Below are 10,815 nucleotides of genomic sequence, written 5' to 3'. Positions count from 1 at the left end.
TCATAATAATTATTTTTTTTGTTCTTATTGATAGTTTAAACTATTAACATTCAACCAAAAAAGCAGAGATAAATTTTGATATTTTAACCTAATTAAATTTTATGTTGTTTTAATTTTATGTTGTACAAGTTTTGATTAACTTAATAAAACAGATAACAAGCAATAAAAAATCCAAGGTTCAAATCAAAAAATATATATTTTTATTGGTTATAGGAAAGTTAGTATTTGTTTTACAATAAAAATAAACCATGGATAAAATGTGTATAATAAATTTAAAACTATAAAAAATAGTGCTTAGTAAAAAAATTAACTTTATTGACTAAAAATTAATAAAATTATAATTTAATGAGTAACCTTACTTTTAACCAAATGATTAATATAAAGTTATAATTTAGATTTTATTGTTAATGTTTTAAAAAAATTGAATCCTATCATATGGAAAGAATGAGACATGAGACTGAAGCTGATGAGAGTATGTTGTTAAACTAATAAATTATTTTTCAAGATTATCTAAGCTACCTACTATTATTGAAGTCATAAGAGCTTGAAAATTAAAAATGTATTGTATAGAAAATCAATGTCATGTAGTTAAATCAAATAAATTGTAAGATTAAGCACATTTATTATCTATTTGTTTCACTTGAATAAACAACTTATTTTAATAGGTATGAACCAAGCTCATATGTTACTGTCTGGAATGAAGCATTTGATTGAAAAGCAAAATTCTGAAAAATTACATCTTCAATCAGAAGTAACTAAGCTCAATAATACAAACGAATCGTTGATTAAAACAATTGTTGAATTATCTAGTAAAATTGAAGTTATTGAAAAGGAATTAAGATTAAGGTAGTTACTTAAGTTTTAAAAATACTGTAATTTTAATAGAAATACGTAATGTTAACTTAATTTAAAGTTGTAGAGAACTTTTCAAGTTTTATATAAGAATATTATTTAATTGAACCATTAAATTTTAATGTAATGAACTCTGTTCTCTTTAATTATATTAAAATACATTAGCTATAACAAAAGTAGCTGTTTTACTAGCAATTGTCTTAATAAAGATAATTTATTTTTGTCCTGTTCAGGTATCAAATTAGAAAATTTGAAAAACAAAAGTTTAAATATAAATCTACAAAATTAACCTTAATTTGCACAGCACAAATTTGTATGCATATAAAATGTTGCAATGCATACTTTGTTTAAAAAGCACCAATCTAAAACATTAAATTTGAATATAGGATTTCATTAACCATTAAACTATTTAAGACCAGCAAGAAATAATACTTGTTCTATTGAAAAAGTAGACAAATCTACTCAGACAAACACGAGTACTATTGGATTAGTTGAAAGTAACGAAGCTTCAAGTTAGTTTTTGATTTAAATCATACATTCATGACTTTATTGTAGTAACAACAATCTTAGTAATATGTGTTTCAGGTATTGTTAGAAAATCATTGAAAAGGAAAAAACAACGTTCTACTAAAAATACTTCATCTAAAATAAGAAAACAACAAGAAGCACGCCAAACAACAAATGATCAGACTAACACTCCGTTAAGTGGTTTGATTTTTACATAACCATATAGGTCATAGTAAACCTACAAAACTGAATATATATTTTAATTTTTAAACATTATTTTAAATATTTTTAGATGGTAGAAAATTTCATACGAAAGTCATCAAAAAAGTTCATAAAAGAGATAGTGCTAAATGCTTAACAATTAACAAAGAAATTGTTAACAATTACGGTACAATTGAAGTAAAAAGTCAGCCACCCGTTTGTTCAGGTCAGCTGTGATTAATTTTAAATAATATTAAAATTTTATTCATTTTAAAAATAAATATTAGAAGTTTAGTAAACAGAAAATATTCAAAACATTAATTCTGTTAATAGTATAATTACACTCAAGCATTATAATGATTTTAAGTTTACTTAATAACATTTTGTTTGGTGTGTAAAGTTTCTCAGTAAGACAAAACCAAATCAGTAAGTAAACTTACAGAGAAATTTTAATTCAGGGTACAAAAACAATGGAGCTCCTTCAAACAGTAGTTCTGCTGAAGTAAGAAAACAGCCAGAGTTTTGCTCCATTGTAAATGATTCAGGATTTACTAATAATCCTTCAAACGGTAATTTTTTTTTAATGTGTGCTTTATAAAAATGGTAAATAAGGTTTTGTTTTGTTAAACACTGTAGTCTCTTGTAGATTTCATATTCAAAACTAGTTTTCGGTTTTAGTTTATTCAAATATTTTAGAGAGTGAAAAAGTTCATAGAAAAATTGTGAAAAAGGCTGTGTATAAATCTACTGAGATTGAAGTTAAAACTGAACCTGTTGATTTAGGTAATTTTTGTTTGAATAAAAACATGCATAATTTTTATGAGTAAGTTTTTTTTAATGTGTAAAGAAAACATGTTTAGTTGTGTTTTTTTTTGGTAAGTTTTAGTGTACAAGTTCTATGTTACTTATTCATTTCATTTGTAGCTCATCTTAATTATTATGTAGCTCATTATAATTTTAATTAGGTTGGGTATGCAACTCGATGACCAAGAGGTCTTTTTGTGTATCCAGGTCCTTACACCAAAAAATTTTGAGCAATTTTTTGTTTTTGTTCAATAAACCACTACTATTTAGAGTTTTGTGTAATAGTTTTTTAGTTTAAAGTTGATAAAAACAGTTTTTTAAGTTATTTTTAGATATTTAAAAATATTCAAGCCTCATAACAATAATACTAAATTCTCAATAAAATCATTATATTTAATTTTATATAATAGGACATGCAAGTAATCAGCTTAATATTGGAGTTGAAAATCATAAAAATTGTGAAAAAGTCCCATCAAATCAGATATTTACTCTAAAAGATAAAGGTGAGTTTTGTAAAGTCATAAACTTTCTCAAAATTATAATTGAATATTCTAAAATTTTATAAATTAGACTATTAAGTATTTTAGGTATATGCAAGGAGTATTCCTTAAACACAACTGGTCTCAACAAAACTAATTTCGGAGACAAAGTTAATATAAAATTTATTTATTTACAAAAAGGCAACAATGTTTCACCCCTAAGGGATCTTCAGGCCTGCAAAATAAAATAAAAATAAGACGATGGATAACTAAAAACATATAACACTGCAAGACATTATAATCAAATTAAAATTAAATTAAAAATCATTATATCAATATAGTATTATTACTAAATAATTAAATTAACAAAAGTAAAGCAAAAACAAGTTGTTATAAGCTAAATCTATATAATTATCAATTATTGTAAGTATAAAAGCTATTTAAAATTCATTATTCTTTTTTATTGTTTTTGTTTGTTTACTTTTGTTAATTTAATTATTTAGTAATAATACTATATTGATATAATGATTTTTAATTTAATTCTAATTTGATTATAATGTCTTGCATTATTATATATTTTTAATTATCCATTGTCTTATTTTTATTTTATTTTGCAGGCCTGAAGATCTCTTAGGGGTGAAACGTCGTTGCCTTACTGTAGATAAATAAATTTAATATTAAATGTTTAGTATTTTAGAAAATTTGGAGTTTTTCTTTATTTAGTACAACTGTCATTTCATAGCAAAAGCATGAAACAGTTGTTAAGTAATAAACTTTATGAAATTTTGATTCAGTTGTATATTGGCTCCCTCACAGAGCACCTCTCTACATTGTTATACTCTTATCAACTTTCATTTCTACTTATAGCATTTTTTCTCTATCAGCTATCAAAACTATGCAAAAAATATCCAAATTAAAAACAATTTTAAGTGTTTAAATCATTGTATATATTTTATTTGAGAAAAAAAAGTTGGTCTTAGTTTTTATAAAAAGTTTAAAAAAATGTTATAACATAAAAGTTATAAAAATAGCTATATAAATTAAAAAAAACTAACTTAAACAAAATAAAATTTATTTTTTACTGTTTGTCTTGTAATATGTATTTAATAGTATGGTTATTAGTGTTTACATAATAACTTAAATTTTGATGCAATGTTTACAGTCATGTCCATATTACTTAGTTTTGAATCTGTGAAAATGTTACATGAAATGTTTTGTATTATGAAACTTGTACTTAATTATAACAAAAATGTAATCTGAAGTCATATGTTATAAATTTTATAAATTAGTAAAGTTTCCTGTAGCATTACAAATAAAATTCTTTATCAATCAACTTTCAAACTAATTGAAAGAATTTTTTTTGAGTAATTCTTAACATTTTTTAATTTTATTTATATAATGATTTTTTTAATAGTTAAAATATTATTTTTATTTTGTTATCGGTTCGATTTCAGTATGTAATCGTTTTAAAATAAAACATTTATAAGTTAAATAAACTGACAGCTTACCAAGATTCTTCTTTATTAAAGTTAATACCAACTACTTGCAGTTAATTACTAACTTAATAAATAACAGGTGATAAAAGTAGCCATAATATCGGGTCATTCAAAAATCGAATTTGCAGTAAAAGTCCTAAGGAAGTTACACCAAACCAAGTATCTTTTTCTAACACTCCAGGTAAACTATTTTTGTAAAGTGAATAAAATAGTTTCTCTATACTTTAACTACATTATAAGTTTTAGATATTATTGTTGTCGAAAATATATTTTTAAAACTATTAAGATGAAAAACTTGAACAAAAGTTGTGTTAACAGTTTTAAATAGCAAATTGTTTTATACATTTTGATAAGTTTTGGTTATATAAAGTTGATTTTACTTAATTTAAAAACGCCTAAAATCTGTCTAGTTTCGAATGGTTGTCAGTTATTATATTTTTACTTAATTCAATATTTTGTAATTTTTATAAGAAAATAAAGTGATTAATATTTAATTTGTCCTTCCGTAAATATTATTTTACTTTAGCCAACATTGTTATTAAAGATTTTGAAGAAATATGTTACTTCAGATATTTAATACTCAGTATTTCTGGGTATAGTTTAAAAATATCATTTCAGAGTTATGAAAGTTTTGTATTTTGAAAACAAATTTTTTAAGCTTTAATCTTAAGCTTTTACTTTTACTTTAAGTATATGAATATTTTCATTTTACATAAATTAAAGTTAGTTACAGATTTTGAGGATAAAGCTTGTATGTAAAGGCAACAAAATTATTTCTGCTACTTAATTTAAAATGCTGCTTAAATTAAGCTTGTTTGGTAGTTTTTTAGGGCTATAAGGAAAAGTAAAGGAGCCATAAGACTATAATTTGAAACTTTTACTAGATATTTTGGGATAGATGATGAAAAGCAAAGTAAAAGGATTTAGGCGTATTTAAAGTTTTTTTTTTCGAGATCTTTTGTTGGAAGAGGATCATTGCATTATTAGTGTTTTAAAGGTGACATTATGAAAAAAAGTTGGAAATACCCTGATCTAAGCCTTTTACATATCTACTTCAAAAAGATGCAACCATGTAATGTATAAATAATTTTATTCACACAGGATTATCCGGTTTGAAAGATGAGAGTTACCTGTCTTCCATTGACGACGTGGTTGTTGATGCGTGCATCAAAATTTCCAGCATGTGCAATCAAATTGATATTGGATCTGATATCGAGGTAGGTGGTAAATTTTACTTATGCTTTTTAACTTTGAATGAAGTTGATTTAAGTTTGCCATTAGAGCATGAGGGGGAGAAAATCATTTTTTTCACAATTTTATTTTATTTTACTGAGTTTTAACTGAGCTACTAGTTGCTTTTTACAGACTTAAAAAAATCAAAATAAGTTTTGAGATATAGCCAGTCAAAGTCGGAGACTACAATAGGTTCTTTATTGGAGGCGCAAACTAGAAAGGCAAAATAAAGACTTTTTCATTAAAAATATCTTTTCTCCTACGTTTTTTTCAGATAATTACTTCAAACTTTAGGGAAGAATTCCTTCCATTATTTAAAAAATTCTGCTGAAACAAAGTTTAAAAAATTAAAAAAATTTTTTTTTTTGTTTTTTAGTCATAATGTTTTTACTTTAACTTTGTTCTGACATAATTTTCTAAATATTGCAAGAAACATATCCTGAAAGTTTGAGGTACTTGTCTCAAAAAATGTAGGAGATAGTTTTTTAGTGATTTTTAGTTTATATATATATCATGAAAAATATAACCTGTTGTAGTCTTCGATTTCGACTGACTATATCTCAAAAAGTATTTTGAGTTTTAAAAATCTATAAAAAGCAACTTGTAAGTTAGTTAACTCTTGGTAAAATAATGAATTATTTATAAACAAATAAATAATAATGTGAAAAAAATTATTCACTTTTCCCTATGCCAGTAAACCTTGAATGTAGTTTTATCATCTTAACAGAAATTTATATACACCTTTGCCTCTGTTCTTTGACCTACACTGATAATACTCTGCGTGTATCAAAGTAATCAAATCAAAATTGAAACTGATTTTGAGGTCGGTGATACATTTCACTAATGTCAAGTTGGCCATTGAAACTTGAAAATGTGGAACTTAATACTTTTAACGAAATCCTAGAATTTCTGACAATTTTCTTTAAATAATCATTGCAAACTCAGAAATACTAAACTTAAAATATTTTTCAATGTCTTACATTGTTACTGTTATTATGTTTTATAACTGGGAGTTGGAAGTCTAAGTAATTTAAAAAATTAATGAAGATTAACTTACTTTAAAATAAAAAAAACACACAAATATAGTTATTGATCACAAAATATTTCTTGTTTTAACTAAAAATTTTTACAGAAGCGGAAAAAAAAAACTTTTCTTGAAAATAAAGTACTACATATAAAATATTTTAAAATAATTTCAGGGTTGCCACTTTACCTGAAAAACCTGGAATTCGACAATTTAGGCAAAAATAAACTATAATAACCTGGATTTGAGAAATTGTGAAAATACCTGGAAAAACCTGAAATTTTGATCAAAAAACCGTAATAATTTTAATATTTTCAGTAGTAAAACTTAGATTTGACACAAAAAATATATCATATCAATATAATTTTTTGTCATCGTCAAAAATTTTTTTTAACACATTTAAAGTAACTTTACAATATCTTTTCAATGTTTTTATACTATTTAACACAGTTTCTTATGTAGACACTAACTTAAAACTAAAAATAGACCCAACAATGTTTACTTTTAAAAACCTGGAAGAAATTTGGAAACCCTGGAAAAATTTTTTAAAAAACGAGTGGCAACCCTGTAATTTGACCCTGACAACTTATTCTATTGTTTGTGTAGAGGTATAAAACAATAATGTTTATTTCTTTATTAGAAAAATAGTATATAAAATATTAAATTTGCATTGTTCCATTACTTCATACTAACTTTTTTCCAATTAGAGTTATAAAACTAGTAAAATACTTTAAGGTAAATAAAAAAATAACAAAAAAAGTGAAGTTAGGGACTAGATCAAAAATTTATGAGAAAAAAAAAAAGAAACTTAAAAGGTTAATCCAAATTATATATGTAATATGACTACTAGTATTACACCAGAGTTTTAAAGCAATCCCATAACCAAAATGATAATCACATGATTTAATAAACCCAAATAAAAACGTTGTACCAGCTTACAGTTGATTAGAACAAAGGTAAAGCTGCAGTATAGTATCTTTTAGTAGTTTTAAGCTTGTAGATCACATTTTTAAGCAAGGTCTAATTTTATGTTGAAAACTTGGAATAAATTCTTAAGTTATGAAAATATTCAAAAAATAAAGTGGCCGCCATGTTATACCTTAGTCCAGTGGTTGTCAAGCTAATCAAATTCTGAGTACACCTGAGTACATCTGCAAAAAATACAATCGGTGCATCGCAAGATCTAATTTTAATAAACGCGGTTAGTTGTGGGACTGCGTAAACACTTTTATTAGTTCATTTCTCCTTATAAGTCATAACTCAGTTTGTATTTACATGCATAACATTTAACAACTGAAGCTGAAATTTTTTAATTGACCTCTTTATTTGTTTTACCTTATTTTCACAATAATATTTTAGTTATATGGCTTTGTCTTACATACTTATTAATTGAACACTTCTCCGCAATTACTACAAAATCCCTAGTTCAGTATACTTTAAACATTTTATTAAATATTAACTACATACTTAATCTAACTCTATATATTTTTGTGTAATCTAAAAATTTCATGCACCCCTAAATGAGTTTTATGTACCCTAAAAATTTCATGCACTGAAAAAAATGTTTAGTGTGCACCAGTGTACACCTTAACGACCACTGCCTTAGTCTTTGAAATATATGTTAAATGTTTATTTTACTATAAAATTTTTGCTTACAGTAATTGTTATCAGGCAGCAACGTACAAGCTTTACAAGAGAGTTCACGAATCGAAACGGTTCAAGGGCCGCAGCAATGACAGCATAACTGCAGCTTGCCTTTACATAACCTGCTTGCAAAATGGAAAAACACCGGATATTTTTTATGAGGTTTATCTATAGTTTTGTACTTTAATTTTTATTAATTAAAATTTCGACATAAATAAGCTTTAATAGTTGTACAATTAATTAATATATAATTTTCTTAATTATAAAGCGTGGAGAATTTTTTTAGGTGTCGGCTAGATTTACTAGAAATAAAGCTTTTGTGGGCCAGACTTCTTAAAAAAGTTTTAGCTAACTGTGAAATTTGAAAAAGAAAGCCAAAAAAAAAGATAAATTTCATAAATAGTAAATTTTTAATGAAATGATAATTTAATAAGCACTAATGTTTACTAAAAAGATAGATTTAAAAAAAAGATTTTTTTATGTGTACAAGATGCTTTCAAGCTAAATCATATGTTGCGAAAAGGTATTGGTGCTTGGCAAGCCATACTTAGCTTCAAATATTTTTTGAAACTGTTTTTTTTTAATAAAATTACTCCTAGCATTGATGCCTCTTTTTTTTCCAAAAATTTATAAGTTTAGTGTTTTAATGCAAAGTACTTGAATTTTTTTACTTCGGTGTTTTATATTTAGTGTTTCAATGAAAAATTATTAAATTTTTATCTAATTTTAGAAATACGTCACTCTTGACAAAGTAGATTGTTTCACTAATTAAAAAAAATATTTATGAAAAATCAAAATGCAACTTTTGTAATGATTTTTTAAGAAGAATAGTTTTAAACAAATCTTGATCTTAGATGTTAATAATTTAATAAAACAATTTAACGATTCTAAGTGAGCTAGAAAATTTCTTTATATTCAAAAATCAAATATTAAAACAATTACAAATTGTTCTATAAAAAAATAGAAATATTTGGCATGGCAATGTTAAGGACTTTTTGAACAAAAAAGAACTTAATAACCTAAAATTGATATTTTATTTTGATCAATTAGAAAACAAGTTTGTAGAACTTTTTATAATTTGTCAACTCGTTAACAAAAATTTTTGAGAACAATTTAAAAATATTTATATAAAGAAAAATAAGTTGATTAATATCGACAGCAAGTACTTTCAGATAGTACTGATAATGTTAATCAATAAAAAAAAACTTTGAATTTGCTCAGAAACGAAAAATCAAAAATTTAAAGAGAATATTTTAGCTGGTAAACTTTAATAGTTTTTTATGACTAAAATTCTGTAAAACATTTTCTTTAATTCATACATGCTCTTATTGGACTGCCCGTGGTCTAAGTACTTCGGTTTCTAAAAACTGTTATCTTGGGTAGAAGTTATGAATTTTAGAAATTATGTAAAACAAGAAAACATTTGTAAGTATAATTTTTAGGATATCTTATTTTTAAAATCATGTTCTATTAGCTCCTAAAGATTAAGTTTTACACTTATTGCATTCTATAATAACAGTAGGTTTTAAAAAAAAAACTGTTTTTGTCAATAATTAGGTCTGCAAATTTTTTAAAATTTTTCTAACCACTGTTATAAGAAAGTAGATCAGTTGAATTTCCGTTCAGTAAATTGCAACATATTTTGTGTTTTTGGGTGTCAATTTCGTACTTATCAGTATTCATCTAGATGTAAAGGCTGTGATCTTAATGCTTTTAAACAGATTTCTACAGTTTCCAGTGTTAGAAGTCCTCGGCTTAAAAAACTAAGCAAATATATTAAGGACAAACTTCAAATCAACGTAGAACTGATTACAAAGCTAGGTATGGAAGATATACTCGTTAGTTAAGTTAAGTTTATGATCCGTTAATTGTAAACCTAAAATTCAATAGATATCTAGAAATTAATTTTTATGAAATGAAACAATTTTCAGAATATTTATTGCAACAAACTCGAGTTTTCAGATGAGTCAACTAAAATTGCAAAAACAATTGCAAGAAATATAACTGAAATGAAGTTGATCAACCAGCCAGAAAGGCCTATTGCCGCTGCTATTGTGTTCCTCATGTCAAAATCCACAGAGAACAAAAAAACTTTGAAAGGTTTCAATTTTACTGACCACTGAAAAGTGTTATAAGTTAAGCTGTATGAGCTCATAAGTAAAAGTCACACCTAAAAACTTAAAACTACAACTTTTTTGTATTACATAATTATGAGTGTTATATGTATGGATATTTTTGGTGTAACTCATTTACATATTTTACTTCATCAGAGTCGCGAAATTAGAATATATATATATATGTATATATATATCAGGAGCGTAGCGTGGGGAGGGACACTGGCGCATGCGTGCCACCCAAAAAAAGAAAAATTAAAAAAAAAAAAGAATGTAATATCTTTATCCTTTATAGTTGATTTTTTCTACTTAATTTGCCTTTTTTCAACTATGTTTATCTAGTATTCAAAAAGTTTAGCGAAATTTTGAATACCAATTAGTGACAAAGTTAGGAAAGTACATGTTATTACTCAATATACTGATTCGGTGCGTAATTGCAAATGCGCACCGATGTTGATGAA

The 10,815-nt window shown here is 24.9% G+C and overlaps 1 protein-coding gene across 1 annotated transcript; it reads left to right on the top strand.

Moving 5' to 3' along the window:
• The first annotated feature begins 393 nt into the window (after nt 1–393).
• LOC145848971 (uncharacterized) lies at nt 394–10,363 on the top strand. The gene is made up of 13 exons (XM_082954115.1): nt 394–472; nt 666–846; nt 1,267–1,364; nt 1,438–1,560; nt 1,652–1,786; nt 2,019–2,129; nt 2,257–2,343; nt 2,775–2,867; nt 4,419–4,520; nt 5,441–5,556; nt 8,268–8,402; nt 9,962–10,078; nt 10,172–10,363. The coding sequence occupies exons 1-13, from the start codon at nt 436–438 to the stop codon at nt 10,361–10,363; spliced, it is 1,527 nt and encodes a 508-aa protein (XP_082810241.1). The 5' UTR covers nt 394–435.
• Nucleotides 10,364–10,815: the final 452 nt, after the last annotated feature.

The sequence above is a fragment of the Thalia democratica genome, unplaced genomic scaffold (assembly GCF_965202585.1).
Source record: "Thalia democratica unplaced genomic scaffold, ktThaDemo2.hap1.1 HAP1_SCAFFOLD_1893, whole genome shotgun sequence".
NCBI lineage: Eukaryota > Metazoa > Chordata > Thaliacea > Salpida > Salpidae > Thalia > Thalia democratica.
Note: the sequence above shows the minus strand (reverse complement) of the source record. Positions and strands in the feature narration are given on the sequence as shown.

Excerpts from the sequence above, each read along its gene's own strand:
- LOC145848971 (XM_082954115.1), top strand. The coding sequence starts at position 436 with ATGGAAAGAATGAGACATGAGACTGAAGCTGATGAGA. Across the intron at positions 847-1,266 it reads GAAAAGGAATTAAGATTAAG|ACCAGCAAGAAATAATACTT; the intron begins GTAGTTACTTAA and ends AAACTATTTAAG. Across the intron at positions 4,521-5,440 it reads ATCTTTTTCTAACACTCCAG|GATTATCCGGTTTGAAAGAT; the intron begins GTAAACTATTTT and ends TTATTCACACAG.